Source organism: Phytophthora cinnamomi (assembly GCF_018691715.1).
Source record: "Phytophthora cinnamomi strain GKB4 chromosome Unknown Contig0, whole genome shotgun sequence".
Taxonomy (NCBI): domain Eukaryota; phylum Oomycota; class Peronosporomycetes; order Peronosporales; family Peronosporaceae; genus Phytophthora; species Phytophthora cinnamomi.
Genome location: NW_027150933.1, coordinates 3864240 through 3889194, shown reverse-complemented (window position 1 = coordinate 3889194; position 24955 = coordinate 3864240). Strand labels below are relative to the sequence as shown.

At 57.4% G+C, this 24955-nt stretch overlaps 6 protein-coding genes across 7 annotated transcripts; 2 read left to right on the top strand and 4 right to left on the bottom strand.

The window, feature by feature from the left end:
- Positions 1–718: 718 nt before the first annotated feature.
- IUM83_02218 (Histone-lysine N-methyltransferase) lies at positions 719–9339 on the bottom strand (the record flags this gene model as incomplete). The annotated part of the gene is made up of 2 exons (XM_067926119.1): positions 719–894; positions 9105–9339. The coding sequence occupies 2 exons, from the start codon at positions 9337–9339 to the stop codon at positions 719–721; spliced, it is 411 nt and encodes a 136-aa protein (XP_067801135.1).
- Positions 9340–9387: 48 nt separating this feature from the next.
- Positions 9388–10149, bottom strand: IUM83_02217 (Histone-lysine N-methyltransferase; the record flags this gene model as incomplete). Its single annotated transcript, XM_067926118.1, has 1 exon — positions 9388–10149. One exon carries the CDS (start codon positions 10147–10149, stop codon positions 9388–9390), a length of 762 nt encoding a protein of 253 aa, XP_067800671.1.
- Positions 10150–13559: 3410 nt separating this feature from the next.
- IUM83_02216 (uncharacterized protein) lies at positions 13560–19682 on the top strand (the record flags this gene model as incomplete). The annotated part of the gene is made up of 6 exons (XM_067926117.1): positions 13560–13632; positions 13686–15490; positions 16545–17601; positions 17676–18264; positions 18384–18773; positions 18932–19682. The coding sequence occupies 6 exons, from the start codon at positions 13560–13562 to the stop codon at positions 19680–19682; spliced, it is 4665 nt and encodes a 1554-aa protein (XP_067801133.1).
- A 249-nt stretch (positions 19683–19931) lies between these two features.
- On the top strand, positions 19932–21209 carry IUM83_02215 (Integrase, catalytic core protein; the record flags this gene model as incomplete). The annotated part of the gene is made up of 1 exon (XM_067926116.1): positions 19932–21209. One exon carries the CDS (start codon positions 19932–19934, stop codon positions 21207–21209), a length of 1278 nt encoding a protein of 425 aa, XP_067800974.1.
- A 381-nt stretch (positions 21210–21590) lies between these two features.
- IUM83_02214 lies at positions 21591–22355 on the bottom strand (the record flags this gene model as incomplete). 2 transcript variants are annotated; one of them, XM_067926114.1, is made up of 1 exon in its annotated part: positions 21591–22355. In XM_067926114.1, one exon carries the CDS (start codon positions 22353–22355, stop codon positions 21591–21593), a length of 765 nt encoding a protein of 254 aa, XP_067801131.1. The 2 variants fall into 2 exon arrangements, with proteins under 2 accessions (XP_067801131.1, XP_067801132.1); XM_067926115.1 differs by having other exon boundaries at positions 21591–21794.
- Positions 22356–22376: 21 nt separating this feature from the next.
- IUM83_02213 (uncharacterized protein) lies at positions 22377–23132 on the bottom strand (the record flags this gene model as incomplete). The annotated part of the gene is made up of 1 exon (XM_067926113.1): positions 22377–23132. One exon carries the CDS (start codon positions 23130–23132, stop codon positions 22377–22379), a length of 756 nt encoding a protein of 251 aa, XP_067800975.1.
- Between the last annotated feature and the right edge of the window lie 1823 nt (positions 23133–24955).

The window sequence follows — 24955 nt, the reverse complement described above, 5'->3', positions numbered from 1 at the left end:
GGGAGCTAAGTGCGTGCTGCCAGGATCAATCAAGTAGTGCCCGCGCTTTTGAGTTCACCGTATGCCCAGCTACAAGCCTCGCACGCAGGGTGTCCGAGCTGGTCCGCTCGAAGTTACTGGGCGTGGCGGAGCACCAGGATGTGGATGCTGTGCGCGCTGGCTCCTGTTGCATTCTGCGTGTCATCTCGCTACCTGCGCCTCGTTTGGCTGTTGTGCCAAACATGCGCAGTGTTGAAGCCATCGCGGTGACGGCCCAAGTGGGCTACGCTAGGAAGGAGTTCGAGGGAGAACCAACGGACGGGTGGCCAGTTGACGTTCTGCGACAATGGTGCCGTGTTCGTATTGATATGCATTCGGGGTCTGTGTCCACGTCCTGTTCGCCATGCGTGTCACAGCCGGGAGGTGCTAATAAGTAGACGTAAGAGGAAACGAGGAGAAATTGCTGTGCTGGCGGACCTCGGCCAACCGGCGAGCATTGGACCCGCGCTCAGCCTCGTGTGACCCAGCGGCTATACATCTTCAGCCAGTGGCTATACTACCAAACATACAGGCACGCTTGCTCGTTTCCTTCTACATGTATGCGAGGACGTAAGTGTCTGCGCTGTATTTACTTCAGTGCGCTCCAGCACATAAACAAATAAAAGAATGGTCGCACCTTCAGATTATTTCAGAAATTAAGCACTCTACCAATGTGATAGACGCGAGGAAGTTCGTCTCCTTACTCTTCTTCGCTGTCACCACCGATCTCAGTGCGGTCTACCCAGCATCCGTCACACGCGCACTTGAACCAGCGCTCGTTCCCGTAGTGGACGGTCGCTTGCGCGCCAGCCTTCACGTTCTTGAGCATCTTAACGAGGACGCGCACTCGGGGGCGGGTCTGCTGCTCCACGAATGCTGCATTCGGCTGGCAGGAGTGCAACAGGAAGCGCGTTATCGACCCGCACCTCAGCGCATCCGCGTAGACGCAGTTGCCCAGCACGGACTTAGCGTTGTATAGCATTGTGTACCCGCTGTTATACTTGAGCGCTTGAGCAGGATTGTAACGGGGTTACACGTACAATTGGCTACAAGCCACTTGTGAATTTAACAGATAGGATATCTGTTAAAAGTTTTAGATACTTCCTCACCTTGGTGTAAGTCACACCAATGGATACATTGAAGTGGGTCACCACAATGAGTGGTCCATACCTACCCAAAGATCCTATTGGTAGAAAGCAGCATCTTTCTACCAATTAGAGACGTGCATATTGGCGGGGCTCTGACAGCCAGCCGCTGCCAACCCCATTCATAGATGATAAACAAGTTTTAGCAGATTTTAGAGGAAGATCAATTTACAAACAATACAGTTCTCATTTTACCTAATCTAAGTCACTTGGAATCCTATCTGATTTAAATTATATTTGTGTATTCAAATATGATTAACTCAAGTAATTACTAAGTACTTACGCTTCCTCATACACGTAGTGCAACGTGTAAGCCAAAGTAGTCAGTCAAGTTAGACCCACTGGTAGCACTTTGTAGTCCGTCCAACGACCGACTGCTTGACGTTCGTACGAGGTGTACGAACGCGGAGCCGAGAACCACATGTGCACGGAGATTCCCATGGAGATCTCGAACACGCCTGCAACGCATGTTGCACGCGCTGACAGCCCCCACTTGTCTGCCCCAGAGTGGGAGGCCCTCCAACGACTTTCAACAGTCATTGGAGAAGCGGCGATAGCGACGATGCTGCGTAGGCTATCGCCCACGGAGCAACGTGGTGTTGCTCTGGGGTTCATCATGACGGAGCAGCGCGACGCTGCTTCCTCCGTGACGGCGTCGTCAGAGACGACACCGCGTGCTCAATCATGAAAATTGAGCGTAAGCAATTACGTGGGAAGAGACGGCGAGCCTCTCCTCCGGTGGCTTGTCGAGCTCGACACAGCCATAGCGGCTCGACGCATCGTCGATCCACTGTCGAAGGTCGCGTTCGCCATGTCCTGCTTTGGCGGACGCACAAGAAGTTGGGCGTACGGGCCCCGACCCTCCGATCGTACGTGCTTCAGCACGTACGAAGTGTTCAAAGAGGAGCTCAAACAAGCGTTTGAGCCCCCACAAAACGAGTTCCGGTCGAGGGCGGAGTTCCTCGACCTTCGGCAGGGTAAGCATGACGTCCATGCTTACGCGCAGCGCGCACGATATTTGGTATCAAATATCGTGACTAACCCGATTGACGAGGCGACAAAGGTCGTCACGTTCATGAAAGGACTTAGAGATGGGCCCGTGAAGACCTATCTCTTCCGAGCGTACCCGAGTACTCTCGAAGCCGCAATATCCCTTGCCATGCAAGAAGGGTTTAGCATGCGGCAGGCTAAACTCCATGCGAACGTACCGAGGCCGCAACCGCGCCCAGTAGCGAGGACGGGAGGTCCAGAACCATTGGACCTCTCGAACGCAACAACTGCTGGTTACCAGCAGCAGGGAGGTAACGTGCGATGCTTCCGTTGCGGAAGGATCGGTCACTTTGCACGGGAGTGTACAGCTCCCATGCCCCCTGGAGGTGGCCGTCGTGGCGATGCTAGGCATCGCCGCGGACCAACAAAAAACGCGAACATCCAGTATGCGCGGGGCGCCCTACTGGTAATGCAGTCGCGCGTGCCGACATCGGGCACGCGACACTGAGGACTGCAGCCCCCAGTGAGACCAGCTCTCACTGCAAGAAACAAGATGACAGGCCGAACCTAGTCATCTTGAAGGTTTACTCGAAGAGAGCGAGTGACTCTCTTCGAGCTTTGGTAGATTCAGGCGTGTCGAACAACTTTGTTCGACTACGAAGCCTGTCGAGACTTGACTTCGAGGAGGTAAATGTACCTCGAAGTCTTCTGGAGGTACGACTGGCAACAGGTGCCATCGTGAAGACCGAGAAGCGCGTCGTGAACGTGCGCTTCTCGTACAAACAACGAGTGTTTGTCGAACACTTTATCGTCCTGGACCTGGACGATAAATTCGACGTAGTAATGGGCATGCCGTGGCTTGCACGGCATGATCCGGTGATAGACTGGAAGAAGCGCACGCTCGTGCGCTTCGGACGCGACAGCGGAACAGAGAGCGATGGCCCTGTTACCGCAGCGCACGCACCTGTTGGTGCGTGCGGCTCACCAGTCAAGACAGCGCTGAACGCTGCTGTCCCGGAGTGCCCAAGGAGTGCGCGAGGGCGCGCACAAGTGAAACCCACGTCGGCAATGCTGCCGACGTCGGACGAAAAAGATGTGCTGGTTCCGGGAACCAACACCCACGTTCAAGCGTGTAAGGGACAGTCCCTGACCCGAAAAGGTCAGGTCGACAACGACGCGTCGGCTCCGGGAGCCGACGCACCCTCGGTCATGAGGGGCTCCGCCAATTAATGGCGTCGAAGTGATGAAGGCGCGTCAACTCCGGGAGTTGACGCTGCAAACGGTGCGGACGGTTGCAAACGTACTGCACTGACGCAATTTGCATGCTGTCGTGCAGCCGGGCTGCACGACGAAGCGCCATGCGATCAAGCCGGGCTTGATACCGCGCGCCCGCGGACAGGGTCCGCCGGCGAACAACTGTCCACGGCCGGGCCTGGACCAGAAGAAGCACCGTGCGGAGCCCGGCTCCGCACAACAAGAAGACGACGCAAGCGGAGAACGCTGCGCAAGTCTCGTCCGAGACCGAGACGCAACAAAAGCAGTCTGCTGGGCAGACTGCGGCGGTGACGCCGAATGTCAAGACGCTTAGCGTCTTGACGCGCACCGATACTGGATTCCAGTATCGTGACATGGAACTCGCTAGTCCTCCGACGATGGCGTCGGAGTTGACTTCGCTTCCAGCCATGAGCTGGAAGCGCTTCACGCGCGACTTGCACGATCGACGCATCGAGCAAGTGCGTTCTTTCGGACAGCGAAAGAACGGAGAGCGAGAGCGAAGAGCTGAGACAGCTCTTCATGGGAAGTACCACTGCGAGTGAAGACACTCTCAGTGCGAAGACGAAGCGAGAGCGCTTCGAGGAACAAGGTTGGGACTCGTTAAAGTCGAGTCCCTATTACGGATTATTGAGGGAGTACAAAGACGTACTCCCGGAGGAGCTTCCGCAGGATAAGGGCATTCAGCAGGAGATTGATTTCGTGGAGGGCACGAAGTACTGTGTTACGAGGCAGTGACCACTGCCGCGAGAACAAGTAGAAGCGATCGACGACTTCTTTGAAAGTCGTCGCAAAGCAGGACAAGTGCGGGAATCAAAGTCCCCGCACAGTGCTCCGACGTTCTGAGTCAAGAAGCCACAGGGCGGATGGCGCATCGTTCATGCCTACAACAAGCTGAACGATGCGACGGTACCGGCGCAGACGCCGATACCGCGAAAAGATGTTATCATCGATTCGATGACCGAGAGCACCGTTTACAGTGCTCTCGACTTGCGAGATGGATTTTATCAAATCCTAATGTGTGAGAGCGATATCCCTCTCACGGCAGTGAGCACGCCAAGCGGCATGCTCTGGGAATGGCTAGTAATGCCACAGGGGCTTAAGAATGCCCCTGCGACTTTCAACAGGTGCGTGACGCACTTGTTGCGATCGGTGCGCGACTTCGCGCCGAGCTACTTCGATGATGTATTCATCCACAGCCGGGCTGTGGACGGGAAGACCGACGTAGAGATGCACAGGGTGCATCTCCGAAAGCTACTTGAGCTTATGCGAAAGCATAAGCTCTACGCGAACCTGAAGAAGTGTATCTTCGGGGCGAGCGAGATACCCGTCCTTGGGTGTCTCGTAGGGAAGAATGGTGTTCGCCCTGACCCGGAAAAGGTCAGAGTGGTTAACGAATGGCCAACGCCTTCAAGTGTCAAGGAACTGGGGCAGTTCCTTGGCTTGGCCACGTACTTGTGCAAGTACGTGGAGGATTATGCGGGCAAGATCCGCCCGCTGTCACAGCTTCTTAAGAAAGAAGCTGTGTGGAATTGGAAACCCGATTGCCAAAAGGCATTCGATGCAGTCAAGCGGGGCTTGACTGAGGCACCGATCTTGGCAGTGGCTGACCAAGATCGTCCATTCCACGTCGTGTGTGACGCATCCGACTTCGCGATCGGATGTGCGATGATGCAGCACGATTACGAGGGCCGTGATCGTGTCGTCTACTACCAATCGCGCCAGCCGAAAGCAGCTGAGCGTAATTATCCGGTGCATGACAAGGAACGCCTTGCCATGAAGTATGCACTCGCAAAGTTCCGAGTGTATTTGCTTGGGAGTAGACCATTTGTGGTCTACACCGACCATGCATCACTGCGCACCGCAGTGAAGTCGCCACACATATCACAAAGAATGGCGAGATGGCTCTCATTCTTTGCGGAGTATAACTTCCGGGTCGAATACAAACCCGGAAGATTGAACGTGGTGGCCGACGCGTTATCACGTCGGCCGGACTATGCAGAAGCTGTTGACGTCAATGCCATTGACGCCATACGATCGAGCAAACCCACATCATCTCTGTTGGACGATGTGAAGGCCGCGTATGCGCACGACGCGGACGCGAAGCTCTTGCTGGCCTATGGCACAGCGCCTTCTGACAAGCCCCGTCAGAAGCTGCCCAAGCACCTTCGAGCGCGTGCACACCGCTTTCGTGTGCACGACGGACTACTGCTTTACAATGCAGTCGACGACAACACGGATCGCGTTGTCGTGCCGAATGACCATGACCTGCGACTCAGGATCATGTACGAATATCATGATGCCCCGACTGCGGGACATCTCGGACGTGAGAAGACATACGTCCTTCTCACGCGCGACTTCTACTGGCACCACCAGTATAAGTGGGTGCGCAAGCACGTCCGTGCTTGCGAGGTATGCCAACGCGTGAAGCCTGTGCCATTCGCGCAGGCTCCGTTACAATCACTACCGACTCCGTCGGAGTGTTGGAAGTCCATGTCTTTGGACTTCATCTTTGGTCTTCCCCCGGACAGCGGAGGGAACACCGGTGTTGTGGTCTTTGTAGACCGTTTCAGCAAGATGGTACATCTTGCTGCGGTGCCAGCAGAGGTGACCGCGAAGCAGACGGCCCGTCCGTTCGTCGAATGGTGTTCAAACACCATGGCATGCGGACCGACATCGTGTCGGACAGAGACCCGCGCTTCACAGCGCACCTGTGGCAAGAAGTGTTTACACTTCTTGGGAGCCAGCTTTCAATGTCGACTGCGGATCATCCGCAGACGGACGGTCAAACCGAGCGCGTGAATCGCGTGCTCGTCGACATTTTGAAGAGCTACGCTCACTCGTTCCAATACTGGAGCGAGTGCTTATCGATGGCAGAGTTTGCCATCAACAACTCAGTGCATGCCTCGACAGGGCATACACCGTTCTACGTGAATGCCATGCGGCATCCACGTCTACCGAGTTTACTCGGAGCGATGGCTCCCACTTTAAGTGGGGGAGGATCTACGACTGCAATACAGCAGCCGCATAAAACCGCTGACACTTGCACAGTGTCAGCTGCAACAGCGAACAAACCACATGAGTCTGCGCCATGCGCAGACTCCTCAAACAACAAATGCAAAGACCACGGGTCTGCGCAGGGCGCAGACACCGCAAAGAATCACGCAGAGGCCGGGCCTCTAGCGGAGAACGAGCTGAATGACTTCAGCTCGGATGCAATCAATTTCATCACCAAAAGACAAGCCGTAATTCGGTTTGTCCAAGATGCAATAGCAGCTTCTGTTGATCAACAGAAGCTGAACGCAGACAATGTGGGCAGAGGCAACACAAATGAATTCAAAGTTAGTTCATTGGTTTTGTTAGCTACTCAAAACCTGCCTAAACATGCCGTTTCGCACTTCGGAGCAAGCTTGCTTGCTCCGCGCTTCATCGGGCCGTTCACTGTGTTGGCACGGCACGGCAATGCATACACGCTAGACATACCGTCTAGCATGCGCCTCCATCCGACCTTTTACGTCGGACGGCTGAATCCATACCTGCAGCACGAGCCATCTAGCTCGGCTGACCCGAAGCCTCGACAGGAGCCGAGGCAGAAGCGGAAGCCTTGGCCTCGGCGACGAGCAGCCTCTCCTCCAGCGCGCGGACGCACTGGAGCAACTCCTTCATCTGGGCCCCCAACTCGACCTGGATATTCGAGTGGGTCTGTGAGACCGCCGCGACTTGGGCCTTCTGGTTCGCCAGCTCCTGCTTCAGGGCGGCGAACTCAGCGCCCTGCAGACGCTCCACGACGGCCACCCGGTCGTGGAGAGGCGCATACTGATCAGCCCGGGGCTGATCATACCCGGGGCGTGTTCCCACCCCCGCCACCGCCGATCCGTGACGCCCGCGGCTCAACCCGCTGGATTGTTGAGCGGATTGTTGACCATAGTATCCCGAAAACGAACCCTCAAGGGGCTCGTTTTCGTATTCGTTGGAGAGGATTTCCTCCCCATCGAGATACATGGGAGCCGCGGAACGTCTTGCTGGAGGACGTTCCGGAAATGGTGAGGGCGTTCGAAGAGCAGTACGCGCTGGCGCAGCGGAAGTAGTACGAGCGCTGCGGTCATCGCTAGCGCCCGAACCCTCACGTGCTAAGAATTTAGCACGGAGCTCTTTGAGACCCTCGGGCACACGGAACGACGTGTACCCGTTCAGGTCGCGGTCGCTCAAGCGGACCGCGCCTGGAAAGCACTTCGTGCACTGAAAGCCCTCGGGCACAGCGCACGGCACATTTGCCTCCTCAGCAGCAACATGAAGTTGCTCCAGCTTTCCACGCTTCGAGTACGTCTCGAAGCGATCACGCGCTTGCTTAATCCGATCACGGTAAGCACTCGGCCTCTTGTTGAAGTTCTCAACAAAGGCGTTCCAGCTTTGACAAAGTGCCTGCCATTCGGGCACTTTGCTGCGAGAAGAGGTCTTCTTGCTTTGAAACCATCGGAGCTCATGAAAGAGTCCGATGTAGTAATCGCGCCTTTGATGCGTTTCCGCATCAAAGTGCAGCTCCGCAGCCACGGCGTCATCTTTGATGGCGCTGCATACGTATAACGGCACCTCATTCGGAGGTACCGAGTTCCCATACCGGGCCGAGATCTCGGACGCGGACGAATGTTCTTAGTGTGGGGGTCGAGGGATTCGCTCGACACTGAGTCCTTGCGCTTTGAGGACGAGTCCTCCTCGTCCTCCATGTCTTCATCGTCGTCGTCGAAGTCGACGACGTCGCCATACTTCGCCTTCTGGCGTTCGAAGTAGTCATCGATGGAGAGATGACTCTCCACCGACTTCGGAGTCTTCTTTTCTTGAGGCGCGCTGATCGTTTAATGAGCGCGGATTTCTTCTCCAAACGCGGATAATTGACGAATGGTCAATTCTGAAGATTGACGTGCGGAGAACCCGCGCGTCTAACCTTAAGGGGGGGATGGTGTAACGGGGTTACACTTACAATTGGCTACAAGCCACTTGTGAATTTAACAGATAGGATATCTGTTAAAAGTTTTAGATATTTCCTCACCTTGGTGTAAGTCACACCGATGGATACATTGAAGTGGGTCACCACAATGAGTGGTCCACACCTACCCAAAGATCCTATTGGTAGAAAGCAGCATCTTTCTACCAATTAGAGACGTGCATATTGGCGGGGCTCTGACAGCCAGCCGCTGCCAACCCCATTCATAGATGATAAACAAGTTTTAGCAGATTTTAGAGGAAGATCAATTTACAAACAATACAGTTCTCATTTTACCTAATCTAAGTCACTTGGAATCCTATCTGATTTAAATTATATTTGTGTATTCAAATATGATTAACTCAAGTAATTACTAAGTACTTACGCTTCCTCATACACGTAGTGCAACGTGTAAGCCAAAGTAGTCAGTCAAGTTAGACCCACTACAAGGTTGACCTTCAACGACGGCCGCAAACTCGGTCAGCTCCACACAGTACTCTCCCATCACGTCGCCGACGTCTAGCGCCGTGGTGGTGTATACACTTAGACCGACCGGGCCCGTGTCGAACAATTTGAGCGTGTCCAGCGTCCGCGGAGCGTTGCTGCACCTCGCCCCAAGCTTGCAATAGTTGGGGTGCAGAACGACGCGGACGCTACGTTCGAGCATGTGTCCAAGAAGCAGTCCCCGAAGCAGGTACAGGGGTCGAAGCTCCCAATGTCGGGGAACTTGACCCCGTTGCGCTTGCACGTCGTGAGTTGTTCCACTTTGGCAGGCCACTGTACAGTGCGGCGGTAAGGGCGCTCCTTCTTGGATGAGGGCTCCTCGTACGACCTTCGCTGGGCGTGCAGTTTCTCAACCTCTTTCATCACCTCGGGGCTCTTCATCACGGCCTCGAACTTCACGGGCTTGAACGCCTTCGCGTGGTAGATCAGGCTCCCGCTCCTCGTGATCGCACACTTGGCCAGGTACCGGTGCTTCCGTTACCTGGGCACGTGCCACTGGGCCCGCTTCTTGGAGGTCTGGTGGCAGATTTTGTCACGCGCGTGTCGGTTGGGGATGGTCCTCGTGTAGGCCGCCGCCTTCCGGTCGCTGACGGAGCTTGGCTGGTCACCGGCTGAAGCCACCTGCAGCTCCCGGTCCTCTTCGGAGGACACGAGGTCCACAATCGCTTTCACGGAAGACCACACGAAACTTTCCTCGCGAGCAGCATTGGGCCAAGACGTCGCGAAAGCTCCTCCGCTGTGCGGCGGCGCTAAATTGGCGCTGTCGTGAATGCTGGGCGCGTGCACGTCCTCCGACCCGGACACCCGGTCCGGGGAGCTGCATACGCTGCTCTGAGGTGTTTCTGGGACGATCTCGACGCGCGCGTCCTCTAGCGTCTCACGGACAGCTTCAAAAGCGGCTGTGACCGCTCCTTCCAGCGCCGTTTTGAGCGCGCCGGCACGGTTTGGGTCCACGAAGGTCCCAAGGACCAACTGGAACGTCCGCAGCTTGCGCCAAAGACCGGCAACGGGCTTGATGGACCGCGCCTTGTTCAGCTTGACCATCATGTCGGTCGGCATGGCCTCGGCGGTGTCCACCGAGATCGGGAAGTTGCCGCTGCTGCCGCCGTCAACACTGGTGACGACGGCGCGGCGAAACCCTCTGCTGTCCCCCCACACGACAGCGCGCGAGAAATACGCTATCCCGTCGCCTGCGTTGAGCGCCTTCGGAGGCAGCTCCGCAGCGCTGAGGCCCGGCATCGTCGATGGCTGAGTGCTGGACGCGCAGACGCGCTGCAAGCTTCCTGGTGTGCCGCTGCTGCTTCCTGGTCAGGGAGATTGTGGCGTGCACCACAGCACGTTCTTCTGGTGTGGTCCACATCAAATGGAGCCCAGTGCGCATCGGTGCCACCAGGATTGATTGGCGACTGGGCGCAGCCGGGGATCGGGGCGCAGCGGGGCTTCCGAGCCTGACCCGTCCCTGCGTATTGTGGGAGATGGGTTATGGTGCTGGTCAGATTTTAACGTGTGAAATTATATTTCCTCCCGTCTCGGAAACCCTACTGCCTCGCAGCGTAGGAGGCGTGCTTACACGTGGGGACATCGTCCGGGTTGCAACGTACTGCCACGTGGGCCGTCAAGTTGTCGAGCACATTGGAAGCGTGGAATCAACTCGATGGGAGATCGAGTAGCAGCTGTGGTCAAGTCAAGAAAGAGTCCAAGATGGACCGCCGCCCCGCTGCACCTGCCAACCGCCCGGACGACTCTCGTCCCCCCACCTCGTCGACGCCACGCGCTGACGCTGGCCTGGAACGCCGGATTCGACGGACTCGACGGAGACGATGGAGCTGAACCTGAGGCTGCCGCTGGAGTTCTCCTGGATGGACGAGGAGCGCCCACCTTTCGTGCCCAGACCGATTCCTCCCGTCTCGCATGTACATGCGCTACGTGCCCCACGCTCAACTTGGTGCGTGTCGTGTGCTGGAAGCGATGAGTGATCCGACGTCGATGGAGGGCTCGGTTGCTGACGATGAGCCTGAGGCGAAGGCTGAGAGCGACGCTTGGACGGAGGATTCGCGCTTCTCGCTGCCAGCGCCCATGGCGTATATCATGATTACCGGCTCGGACATTTGCATAAGGACAAACTGATGCGAATGGACAGTCTTCCAACGTCATTGCCATGGGATGCAACATCCCTCGCCAATGCGAGCGCCTCCCTGCTATCCATCGCAGCAAGTAGGATCCTCGTAGCACCCGAAGCCAAATCAAGTGTCCCTCAAGTATGTAATGAGACCTTAGATCCATTTTTGTGTATGTAGAGCGGCGGAACAAGAACGCCTGCGCCTCTCTGGACTGTGGATGCTTACTGTCAACTCTAGATCTCCAGCCCTCCCACAATTTTATAATCAGGAAAATGAACGAGGCGGAGCGCTGCGCAAAAAAAAAAAATGGTCATATATTTCCGAACGGAGGTAGTACTAGTACAGCACTTTGAACTGTATTTTCTGCAGCTCATTTTGCCAACGGGTGGCTCCCGTACAACAACGAAGACCAAAAGGACGACCTCGTCTACCAAGAGGCCATGGTCGAAAGGTGAAGGCGAACACTGTGTTGTCCTATGCCTCCTTCTACACACTAGAGTTCAATAGTCATTTTATTATGGCGGAGAAATCGCACATGTGCAGTCGGCGGCGGATACAGATGGAATAGCAAGAGTGATCAGTACAAACATCAGTCGTTAAATTATGCAACTTTTTTTTAAATCGTAATTTATCTCTGGGCCCAGTGTGGTTGGTTCGAATCGTGCGACTACTCCCGTTGTCACTTCGAGGTTTCTGTGAAACACTAGCTTCATTGAAGCAAGCACGTCTTGCGTGTCACCGACATGTTTCATATGCAAACTACACGATGATTGGACATAATAGAAGTTCAATGTTTACTCTTGATTATTCACTTAGAGATAATTGGTAGATAAAAAACAACTGGGATTTGAAAATGATAGCCTTTTGGATAAGCACTCAAGAAGAAGAAGATGATGATACCGGTAAGTGGCCTTTAACAGTATTTGAGCAAATGTACTGACTGACCTTTTAGAATAACACTGAAGATGAGACACCGGATATACCGAATTCCCATTGTATCTACATCGTTCTGTCTAATACCACTCCGTTTCAGAATACTTGTCCTCTTTTGCTGAAGTGCTTCGTGATTCGTCAATATTTGCCTAAAACGACTACGATTGGTCTTAATAGAACTGACGGTTTGAATGGTGGGTAGACCTTCACAGAGCTCTCAAATTGACAGCGTGATGGCCTCAAAGGAGCTTTTGCACCCGAATCGTCCACAGACGTTGCCCAACCTTCCCCTCGTACCTCAAATCTCAGCTATGAATGTCAAACGAATCAGGAGAGACCTTACAGTGATGGAGCGTCGACAGGCAATCAGCTCTGTCCTCGTGCGTTCAAACGGAGGCAAACCGCGTCGAAAAGCGGTGCATGAAGTGGCCAGCATCTTTGGCGTTCACAAGAGGACGATTGCGAGGCTGTGGAAGCGCGCCAAGGTGGATGTAGAGCTTTTTGGGGTGTACGAGGCGCCGTCTTTGAAGCACCGATGTGGCAGGAAGCCGCGTGACTTGGCTGCTGCCCTTGAACGCCTCCGGAACGTCAGCCCCCATGAACGAACAACGCTTCGCTCGGCGGCAACGGGTTCGAGCTTGCCAACTACGACGCTGTTCCGTCGTCTCAAGGAGGGCAAGTTGCGCTCGTGCACAAGCGTGACCCGCCCACTGCTCACTGCCGACAACATGCAGGCCAGAGTGACGTTCTACCTCGACCACGTTGCTCACATGACAAAAGCGAGGCTTCGCCGGGAGGGAAGACTTCCTTTATGCATCCCCTGCTCTGACCATACAGTCTCGGTTATACGAACAGTAGCTAGCGTAAACACAACTGGCCATAGTTATGTCCCGTGCCGGGGTATACCGACCCCGTGCCAGGCATCCGGGCGACGGACTCGCGCATCGGCCGGAGCACCGATATGGCTACTTCCCACGGGGGGTACCATTTGTGAGGTACCCGAGCTGCTACAGGCAGTGATGGCGCGGTGCGCGTGTGAGGTAGGACTATTAGAGGTCTGCTGACGTCTCCATCCCCCTCGAGGACGGGTGTCGCGCGTGCGAATCAACGGAACTTGGTGTGAACGCGGAAGGATTGTCGTGCCTAGAGACGAAGGGTACGCCTGCATCTCCGAGGAGCGAAAAGGAGAGGTATTGACCTTAGGGTCGAGGGCGGCCTTGCCGACCCTCGGCTCGTAGAATCAGTCGTGAATCTTCCCTGTCTAGTGAACAACAACACCAAAGAAAGCTTTCGTATCTCTTTACTCCAGTTTACGTCGTTCCAACCCTCTACTCGCAGACCTACACTGTCGCCTTCGACCCCGTGTAAGCCCCTTCTCTCCAAACAGTCTCAGCGTGCCGACCCGAACGGTGGAGGTACATGACATTTGGTGGAGAAGCAGGGTACGCTGATAACTGGAGAAGGACTTGCACGGTGCAAGTGGTAGAGTACTTCGTCTGGACGACGAAGTTCAACGCGGACTTCGCCTGAGACCAAGCGGGAGCGCTCTTTACGCTCCTCTGGAACGACTCCGTGGATCGGCCGCATTAGCTGACCATGACTCAAGGAGATACCCGTGAGCAGCAGGACTCGGCGAGTGAAGGCTTTCACTCGGCCGGGTCTGCTGAGGGTGACCCAGCGGCGACGAATCTACGCCCGACGGATGCTGCCCAAGGAGGACAGCCGGGCGTGGCCGTGCCCACTACGATGGTGGCGCCCGTGATGACCCCGGCGACAGTCACGTCATCGGCTCCAGTGGCGCCGAGTGCCGCGACGACCGACCCTTCGCGTCCGACCTCCCGGACCTCACGACCCCAGAGGGTCTGAGAGCCGCCCGAGACATCGTGGCGCGGGCCGTGGCGATAACCAGCCAGCATGCGGCCCAAACGGCCGGCCAGTCCTGGGCCAACGTGGGCCCGGGACCCGTGAACAATTCGAGCGCTGGTACGAGAACGACTGGAATGTCGAGCGCGGCGGTGCCTCAAGCCCCCGGAAGTGGGTTCATTCCCCTATCCGGAAGCGTACCCGCCGGACCCGTCCCGACTACGTCGTCTGGATCGGCAATCCCTCCTGTGGGGACAGTGCCTTCGAACGCTGCAAGTGGCCAGGGGGTGCCCTTGGTCGTCCCGCCCGCTCAACTGTCCGCTACTGCGTGGACAGCGACGCCTTCAGCCGCCGGCGCCGTACCCCCGTCAACTGGAACGGGAATACTTCCCGTGGGGACTGTGCCTTCGGGCTCTGGAAGCGGCTTCGGGGCGCCGTACGTCGCCCCACCCACTCAACCGTCCGCTTTGGCTTGGACTGCGGCCCCTGGAACGGTGCCTCCGGCCCTGCCGAACGCTGCTGCGTTGAACTACACGCCTTCGACGACGAATACTGTTCCTACGCCGATTCCGTGTGCGAGTCCGGCGCCTGCTTCGACTCCGACGCCGGCTCCGCGCCTCCGATCTGCCATCGCGTCCTATGACGGCATCTCGCTCGAGGGAATGCCTTCCGCCGCTGGATATGGTTACGGCGTGTCGCCGGTGGGGATTCAGTTCGTGGGTGCCTCGACTTCGACGCTGACGGGCGGCGTGCCTGCCGCGAACACGGCCGTGCCTCAGCCCGTCTACGGTACTCTGGCTTCGGTGAACCAAGGGGCTCCCTTGCCATCGGCTCCTGGCACTTCGACCAACTACTACGGGGGAATGCCATCGCACATCAAGAACGCTGTCAGGATGATACGGCCGTTCCGCTCGGACAATGCCACAGTGGACAAGGCCAAGTTGTTTTGGGACTCCTTCGTTCGTGCCACGACTGGACTGGAGGAGCAGCTGTGCATTAGCGCGTTCCGTGAGTGCCTGAAATGCAAGCCTGCTGAAGAGTGGTGGATGTACTCCAAAATCGATAGCTTCGAAACGCTGCGTATCCGGTTCCACAACCAGTTCATTTGTCTTAGCCCTCTACAACTGATGGAACGCCTCAAGACGACGAAGCGTTCCCGCGGCATGTCTGCCGAAGTATGGGGTGACTTGGTGAAGAGTCTGTGCGATGAGGCCCAGTGCTTCGACCCGTCGATGAGGTACCAGTACTTCTTGTCGGGACTGAGGAACCGTGAATGGAAGGCGGCGCTGTCGTCCGCCGTGGTGAGTACCATCCAACAGGCGGTGCTCATTCTGTTGCAGCGAGGAATGCATATCCCCGTCGAAGATGACGCGGACTTCGCGGATGAGAAGTCCCCCGAAAAGAAGTCCGAGGACTCGACTCTGAAGGAGATGATGGTGATGCTCCAGCAGAACCAGAACCTGATCATGCAGCAACAGGCCGAACTGGCGCGTGCTCCGCGGTCCCCGAGGCGTCCCAGCTACGCTGCGGCCGCGTACGAGAGCCAACCAGTTGCTCAACCTTCCGTGCAGAACGCCATTCCAGCTACGGTGCCGACAGTGCCGTTCACGCCCGTGAAGGGCATCCGCCAAGGACCGGACATGTACACTCAAGACGGACGTACTGTGTGTGGCCGGTGCCATATGCTTGGCTGCAGCCGGATCAACTGTCGTCGACAGCGGTTCACCTGCGGGAACTGCAAGCAACAAGGACACGCTACCGCTGAGTGCGAAGCTCCGCCGAAGAACCAAAGCAACAACGGCGGTGGGCAAGGGCAGTTCCGACGTCAAGGTGGGGGTGGAAACATGCGTCCGTGCTTCGGCTGTGGCCAGACAGGTCACTACGCTGCGGACTGCACGGTGATGAAATCGTTCCAGCAGATGATGGCGCCGGCGCGGACTGCCGCCGCCGCTCCGGGAACGCCGCCTGCTCATCAATGAAGGGGGCATGAAGGAGGAGAGGAGAGTGTCACTCCTTCCCCTCGCCCGTGGACCGACACTGGGTGGTATACCCCGCGTGCACCTACCCGGCGAACCGGCGAAGCTCGCCGAAGGACTGAAACTGTGGGTGCGATAAGGACCGTTCCGAACTACGACTACGATCTGAACAAAACTACGACAGAAACTGATACTACGACAGTGAGGAGGCCTGCGGGCCTGGAACGCCCCGCTCGTGAGGCGGTGGCGCCCGGAGCCCCGCTCCGAGAACGACCTGGATTAGCTGAGGCTACTGCGACTGCTGCAGGATCCTTTCTGTGTGAACGCCCCGGGCCACCTGAACGAATTACGTACGCTCCTTGACTGGGGGAGCCGAAGAACGAGATTGCTACATTGACGACAAAGGAAGCCGCTCCGAGGATGGGGCCGGGACTTACAATTGCTGCTACGGAAGTTGCTCTAATGATGGAGCCTGAGAACGAACCAATTATTACTACGGAAGCTCCCCAGGGTGTGGAGCGTGCATGTGAACCAACAACTACTACAACAATTGGAGCTCCCCAGGGTGCGGAGCGTGCTGGAACCAGTGAATGCCAGCGTCAGTCGAACGCTGACGAGAACGACGCCAATAGCCGCGTCAAGGAAACCACTACGAATACTTTGTACGAGAGCGTCATGCATTTTGCGCTCGTGGAACGCTCGCAGGAACCCGAACTGAGGGTGGAGCGCCCGAGCTGGTCAGGGCAGAGAGGACGACAATGCGCCTCCACACAAGAGACTGTTCACGCCTGAGGAGCTGGATGCGTTGACCGACGGTCGCACTCTGGACGCGAAAGAAGAAAAAGAAGAGTACGACAAAGAACTAGAGGAACGCTTGATCCCTCTGGATGAGGTGGAGCTGCTGAAGAAGCGAGCTCAGAGCGCCGCCAAACAGAAGGAGCTCACGCTGGAGGAGCTGAGCGCCTTGCTGAATCTACCCGTGGCGACCCTGGAGAGAACGCGTGAGTCGTCGCCCGGAGTGGTGTCCACGCCCGAGTATTGGATCGACTGGTACCGGAGGACGCTTGCCGCGTCCGAGGAAGCCAGGCGTGCCAACCGTAACTTCCGTGAGAAGAAGCGCGAGAAGAAGAAGTTGCCGCCTATCAGCTCGTTGCTGCAGGGCGACTCTGACGCCAGAGATGTCGGAGGAGGGAACGACTTCATTGGCGACGACATCCTTGCGTGGCCGAAGAAACGCGAACCCCACGAGCCCGTAGCCACAGACGAGAAGGTGGTGAGAAGGAACATCTGCGTAACGTTCGCCGTCCCCATCGAGGACGAGCTGTCCGCCGAAGAGGAGAACTGCTCTATCTTGCCCTCGCGATGGCGTGCGTTGGTGCGGACCGTGGTCTATCAGATGGTCCTCGAGGACGAGGCGCGTGGTGAACCTCGCTGCCGCTCGTGTTGGAAGTCGGCGGCCTACCTGCCGTCTGGGGAGTGTCGACCTGTTGAGCTTGTAACTCTATCTGAAGCTGAACGCGATCCCCGTGCCCGCGAACTAGTCGTTGCTGCCGCTGGGGTACTCGGCGACAGCGTGATGACCGCTGTGGCCGCTCAAATACTCGACCGGTACGAGTCCGAGTCGCCCCTGATGCGCACCAAGCGTGCCGAAAGGCAACAACTGCGCGAATGTCACCGTGCCGCCAGCGACGTTCTCTCTCGACGACACCGTTCCCATCGCGAGGTGCACTACGACTGTACTTCTCTATTTGGTAGACGCTCCGAAGCGATCGGGAGCAACCCGTCGTTCACCAAGGACGGTGACGATATCAGCCACTACGTGTGCTCCGTCCGAACCCCGATGGGGAAGTACGGCCTCGGAAACCCGGCCTAGTTGAGGTCGAGGACGCCGACGCTGGCGTCCCCAGCGAAGACGACCCCGTCCCCGCGGGCAAACGTGTAATTTGCTCGGTGGGAAGTGTCGAGGCCGTCTCCGTTGGTTACATCGAGGAACTCCCTGCCGAACTGCTCATCGACTCGGGTGCCATCGCCAGCCTAGTTGAATCGCGCGTTTTGACACGCCTTGGACTCAAGGACGCGCCTCTGCTGTCTTATCACGGCAGTCTCAACGCCGTGTCGGGTCACAAGTTGCGCGTCAAGGGTGAGATCGACTTATCGCTGCGCTTGGGGTCGCTGGTGAAGCGGAGGCCGTTCGTCGTGGTCAACCACCTGCACGTGGATGCGATCCTCGGCACGGACTCGCTTAAGGCGTTCCGCGCCGTGATCGACTTGGATGAGAACACTATGACCTTGAAGGACTCGGGTGAAGTGTTCCCGCTGGGTGCTCCTCGCGTCGAAGAGACATATGTCTCTCGCATCGCTTCAACGGTGCATCTTTGTCCAGGCGGCCAAGCGCTAGTCGCCGCGGACATCATGGGCAAGGCTCAGGAGAACGCAACGGTGTTGATTGAGGGACTCCCTGAGTTGGAAGAGAACGTGAGGGTCGCTCGAACGCTTTGCTCGATACGGAAGGGCAAGACTATCGTCGAGGTATGCAATGCCTCGACCGAGGAGCTTGCCATTAAGAAGGGGACTGCGTTAGCGGTCGCTACGGTCGTACCCAAGTCGGCGTGTTTGTGGCGGTGGACGCATCGAGGTCCACCGCGAACCCGTCTGGCTCCTCGAAGTCGGTATCTCCAAATGACCACTCGAGGTGGGTCGACGCTGTGATCGGTGCGGCTGCCGCCGAGTATCCGGTTGCGCGCGACCCGATGCCGGGACTGAAGGACTCTGAGGGAGCCGAGCTGGGGCCGGACTTCTCCGACTCCAAGCTGGGCAAGGAGAAACAAGGCCCGATCAAGGGCTTGCTCGACACGTTCCGTGACATGTTCGTCGAGACGTCTCTCAAGCCTGGGCGCACGAACCTTTTGGAGTTCTCGATCGACACGGGTACGAACCCGCCGATCAAACAGCCGCCGTACCGCGTCTCGCGGTGGGGGCCTGCTTGATGCAAACTGTGGACGGTCGTGAGCGTGTGGTCGCATACGCGAGCAAGCTACTCGTCGGCTCAGAACGCAACTGGATCAACAAGCAGGACGGCACTTCAGAGATTGAGTGTTGGGGAATTGTGTGGGCAACGCGCAAATTCAGGTGTTACCTGGATCGGAACGAAATTGATCTCTATACGGACCACAAGGCACTCACCTGGGTGTTCAATGAAGGGAACCGTACCAGCAACGCTAAGCTGGCGCGGTGGGCGATGGAACTGTCTCAATTGCGGTTCAAGGTGTACCATAAGCCTGGAACGGCCATGGGTCACGTCGACGGACTCTCCAGACTGCACTCCCAGACGATCTGCGCTCTTTCGATGGCCGGCCTGCTGAACGAGGACTCGGAGCCTGGAGATGACGGTCTCGGCGCAGTCGGGGAGGGGCCCGACTCCGCCCCGCTGCCTCGTACCCATCTGTCGCGGCATCCCAAGGCCTCCCGTGCTCTGGATGAAGCTCTTCACACCGCGAGTGAGGCTCTCGACGCAGTCGGGGAGCCCCCTGCTCCACAAGTACCCGACGAACCCCGTGCCGTTGTCGCTGGAGACGCCGGTGGTGAACCCGTCGAAGCTGGACCCGAACCGGACGCCGTCGCCGAGCCGGACGATGAGGAATTTGATTACGAAGACGAAGTCGTCAGCGAGCGCCCTGCTACGTCGTTGGTGGACGTCTTCGGCCTCGACCGCGAACGTTTCGTGGAGGAGCAGAAGCGCACGCCGTGGATCCAAGCCGTCATTGCGTTCCTTGAGTGCGGCGCTCTGGCTTTGGACCCTCAGCTGCGAGCAAAGGTGTTGCTAATATCTCCTCACTACGTCGTCCGAAATGGTATGCTCATGCGTCGCGTGCACTTGTAGGCACGCGCGGGACACGCCCGCTCTATCGCCGTACCTGTGATCCCGCTACCGTTCGTCGAGACTGTGCTACACTACTGTCATGCCGACGTCTTCGCTGCCCATGTCGGACAGTCAAAGACGATGGATAAGGTGCGCAAACACGCGTACTGGCACGGGTGAAAGCGCGACGTCGCCGAATACGTGCGGGCATGCACGGTGTGTGGAAGTGGCAAGGGCTACCGCCCCTGGAGGAACGGTCTTATGCAGAGAATGCCTGTCCAAGAGCTCTCTGGCCCGTTCTCCCTACTCGTGGTTGATGCGATCGGTCCTCTGGTCACCACTGCAAGAGGAAACAAGTACATCCTGGTGTTTGCTGATTACTTCACTCGATGGGTGGAAGCCTTCCCTGTTGAAACGCTGGACACGATCACTTTTGTGAACATTATGATTGATGAGGTGCTCTCGCGACATGGTGTGCCGGAACGCCTTTTGAGTGACAGAGGCTCGAACTTCATATCTGAGTTGGCCAAGTCCTTTTACGAAACATTGGGAATCAAGAAACTTTTTGGCGCCGCGTACCACCCTCAGACCCAGGGTCTGGTTGAACGGTTCAATGGCACTTTGATTGGAATGCTGAGGATGTTTGTAAGCGAGGCGCAGAGCGACTGGGACCTGTATTTGCCCAGGGTGCTCTTTGCATACCGCACCTCGTACCACGAGGCTCAGGGCGACTCGCCCTTTTTCAGTTTGTATGGGCAAGACCCCGTACTACCTCTCGATCTCGCGTTCCTGAACACGCGCAATGAATGGAGGAGCAATGAAGTGGCGGAGTACCGCCGACGGCTATACTTGTCGCTAAGAGACACTCGGCGAATGGTTGAACGGCAGCTACTGAAGGCGCAGGACCGCCACGCTCGTCGTCTCGAGGACCAAGTTGCCGTGGAGTTCCAGGAAGACGACGCCGTCTGGGTGTACCAGTACTTCCGTACTCGCCGTGGCGAGAAGAGGACCAAGAAGCTAGCGTTCTCCTGGCACGGCCCCTACCGCATCGTGGGCAAGCTAGGTGACAACACCTACAAGGTTGCTATTCCTAACCACCCTGATCGGGTAGTCCCTGTGAACGTCAACAGGCTGAAGAAGTTTGCGGGGCGCTGGAGCCGCCCTTTTCCGAACGAAGTGCCTGCTGGAGTGAAGCACCAACCTGGAGCTGACGATGCTGGCCCTCTTACGGAGGGGGATTTGCCCTCCACTTCGTTCGTGGAACGCCTCTTGCTCGGCGGAGAGGAGACGGCATTCTCCGGTGTAACTACTCCTATCGTGGCCATTATCGGCAAGCGCATGAAGGGACGCCAGGAGCAGTATTTGGTGTTTACGGCTTCCTACGAGACGTGCTGGCGGCCGACCACGTCCTTGCTACCTGAATTCGCGCCTCTCATCAAGGCGTACGAAGACGAACAACGGTTGGCGAAGGGCTGGCCCGAACTGCGACGGAGCGTTCGGCTCTCTGATGCGAAGGCTACCGTGGATGAGGACGAGCTGCTCTTCTAAGGGGGGCTCGGTGAAGGTTGTGAGCAAAGTGCTTGCCGGCTGGTGATGGTCGGGGCACGCTGCCTGCGACTTAGGAACGCTGTGGGACTGGTGCCTGCAGTGTAGTTATGGAGTCGGAACTCTGGTTTCGTCCGAGCGCTCTCTTCTGCTTTTCTCTTTTTGTCCTTTGGATTGGACCTTGGATTTATTTTCGAGCGACATTTGGTCGTGACCTACTTGTACGATGATTTACTATTCTTCTAAGTCGAGGATGGCAGGGTTAAGACGAAGCAAGCGAATGTGGTTGAGAGGGAGATTTATTACTTCAGAATTTGACGAACTACTCGAGACTGCAACTATTACGACTGTCGGCTATATCTCTCTCACTCTCCACGAAGCTGCTCACTCCTCGATCTCGTCGGTCTCATCCTCCTCCTCGTCCGAATCATCTTCTTCCTCTTCCTCGTCGTCGTCGGACCCTTCATCTTCGTCGTTGGAGCCTCCATCCTCTTCTTCGTTGGAAACACCCTCCTCGTCTCCGTTGGTGATGTACTCCAGCTCGTCCGCCTTCTTCGCCTTCGACTTCGCCTCGGCTTCCGCCACCATCTTGGCGATGGCTTCGTCCGGATCTTCGCGGAACTTCGAGCTGCTGTCGTAGACCGCGGTAACGGGGCCGAGTGCTGCCTGCGATCCGTCGGGAAGATACGGTGGGGTTACGCCCGCGTGGCTGCCTTCCTTCGAGGTGTACGGATTCACCTTCATCGGCTTGAACTTGCCATTCCCGAGCTGCAACTCGATCTTGACGCGCAGCTCAGCGATCCGTTCGTCGGCGAGAAGGGCCCGCAGCGCACCTTCAGTGAGGGACGGGACCCAGTGATCGGGCACAGGCGTCGGTGACGTGATGTCAATCACCACGCGTGCCAGGGCTTTGTCGCTCAAGCGGTGCGAACGCTTGTCCGTCGGGACAAGCGCTCCTGTCTGCACGAGCATCTCTGTAAGCGACTGGAACCGCGGCGAGTCGATCTGGAACGGCTTCGTCGCGTCACTGGTACGCCGGAGGTACGCTGCCATGTCCTTCATGAACATGTACCTCAGGCCTCGCACGGGCGGGAACGTCATCACTTCTCCGGTTGGTGGAGCCTTGCCCGTCGGTCCACCCCACCACATCAACTCTCCGTTTCCGGGCGCTTACAGCTGCCGCAGAAAACGAAAGTAGCCCCACGTCTCGATGCAGAGACTGATGAGGCGAAGACGCTCTCGAACGGCGTTCATCTTTTTCTTACGCCTCGGTGTCAGCGCGTTCTTGTCGACGAGAGGCACGTGAAACGCCCAGTCGAAGAACGCTTTCCTGTAGCTATGCCAGAATCGCCAGTGCGCAATGTAGACGTTCGGGTACGCGAGGGGATCGTAAAAAAGGTGCCGGTGCTCCCAAGGGAACACGCGCTGGTGCGGCTCGAGCCCGAGCGCCCGAGAGTGGCGATACACGGCAGTGATGTCGCGAATCACGTCCTTCGGTGTGTCCGCACGCAACTCGAAGTCCAGGTGTTCGAGCGTCTCGGTCGACGCGCGCGACTTCTTCTTGGATTTGCCTCTCGCCGGAACGAGACCGGTCGCCGCGCGCTTCTTGACCTTGCCACCGAAGAAAGGATGCGAAGCCGCCTCCGTCGCTGTCTCCTGCGTTGACGGGTCCGACAGGATCATGACTGACCCAGTCAGAGCTTGGGCGGCGTGGTCGGGGTCCTTGAGCAGGGCTTCGGCGACGTTGTCGAGAATCTCTAGCCCCCTAGAGCCCTTGTTCACGGCGAGAATCTTGCGCATGTCGGCCCAGAACGCCTCCTGTGCGAGACGCTCCAACTTCGCCGTGCCGCCCGGCGAGCTTGGCGACCCCTGCTGGTCCAGGAAGGCCTTGAACTTGCGGGCGAGGTCCTCGTTGGTGTCGCTCATGGCGAACAAAGGGGGGTTCGGTGCAAAACTGCGAATGACTGCATTTCGGGAAAGGCAAGACTTGATGGACAGCAACCTGTCTCTGATTGGACTTGAAGTGCCCTGGATTGATGGATCCGCCTTGCCGGATCCCCTTTGGGGACGAGGACTGTGCGTTCCCACGGCAATTTCCGTTCCGACTGGCACGGCAAACTGAGAACGTACCTCTCATTCTCTCTTTGATCGAGTATTGCCAACATGTATGCTGCTCTCGCTCGTCTCTAGGAGCGCTATGCACCTGTCGAGTTGCTTCCAGCGCACTGTGGTGCTGGTATCTGCTTCGTGCTCGCGTGGGCCATCTCTATGCCGCTGCGTAACGTCGGTTGGGCCTTCTGTGCGCAAGTCTGGCGCGTCGCGTGCCTGAACGGCTCACTGTGGAATGCGTGCCTGTTCCAATACAATGCGATGTTGCTCAATCGCGAAGTGCAAGAGCTGCGAGGCGCCGCGTATGTCTATGCTATCTGGGGAGCCGTCTTCGCGGTGCCCGTGCGCGTACTCGAAGACGAGGAGGAATACTATGGGGACTACGGGTGGATGCTACACAAGTGGTGGTTTGCCGCTTATTCTACGTTCTATGCGTACCTGCCCGATTTGGGCTTGAGTACGGCGCTCTCGGTCGCGTGCTACGCGAAAGCTACCCACGCTGCTGCTGCTCAGAGTGGCGGGAGGGCGTTCGAAGGTATTCATGTAGCGTGGCTTGTGACCAAGTTCGTGCTCTCGCTGGCGTTTTTCGCGCCGATGGCGGCGTTCGACCTGCTCGAGTCCGCCCTGTTGGGCGCGGTTGGTATGACTATCGCGCTGAGAACGCTGAATGCCGCGAACTACGTCCTCGATTGGACGCCGTACGGGCCTCCTGCGACCGTGCTGATAGTGACAGCAGGCGTCGTGACTCACATTTGGCGTAGCTTCGATGACCAGAAGGATACCGACGAATTTTCGCCTACGGGCATGATCATTCGCGGGCTCAAAGACATGCGGGCGAGGGCTGCTGAACGCGAACGTTCGGAGACGGAAAGTCTGCAACGCCTACGTAGCGGTGGCGCTGTAGATGATCGTGCTACCTACGGGGACGCTGTAGACGGCGTCGAAGTGACTATCGATGAAGAAGCCCCTCCGCGTGCTCCCGCGGCGATCACTGCCGAACTGCGTGCTGCTGAAGAACGATCCTCTCGCCTGCGACTCGAGCTCGCCCGCCACCCGGAGGTCCGTCGAGGAAGACGAACGTGCAGTCGGGGAGGATGTCCCGTGCCGGGGTATACCGACCCCGTGCCAGGCATCCGGGCGACGGACTCGCGCATCGGCTGGAGCACCGATATGGCTACTTCCCACGGGGGGTACCATTTGTGAGGTACCCGAGCTGCTACAGCCAATGATGGCGCGGTGCGCGTGTGAGGTGGGACTATTAGAGGTCTGCTGACGTCTCCATCCCCCTCGAGGACGGGTGTCGCGCGTGCGAATCAACGGAACTTGGTGTGAACGCGGAAGGATTGTCGTGCCTAGAGACGAAGGGTACGCCTGCATCTCCGAGGAGCGAAAAGGAGAGGTATTGACCTTAGGGTCGAGGGCGGCCTTGCCGACCCTCGGCTTGTAGAATCAGTCGTGAATCTTCCCTGTCTAGTGAACAACAACAACAAAGAAAGCTTTCGTATCTCTTTACTCCAGTTTACGTCGTTCCAACCCTCTACTAGCAGACCTACACTGTCACCTTCGACCCCGTGTAAGCCCCTTCTCTCCAAACAGTCTCAGCGTGCCGACCCGAACGGTGGAGGTACACGACAGTTAAA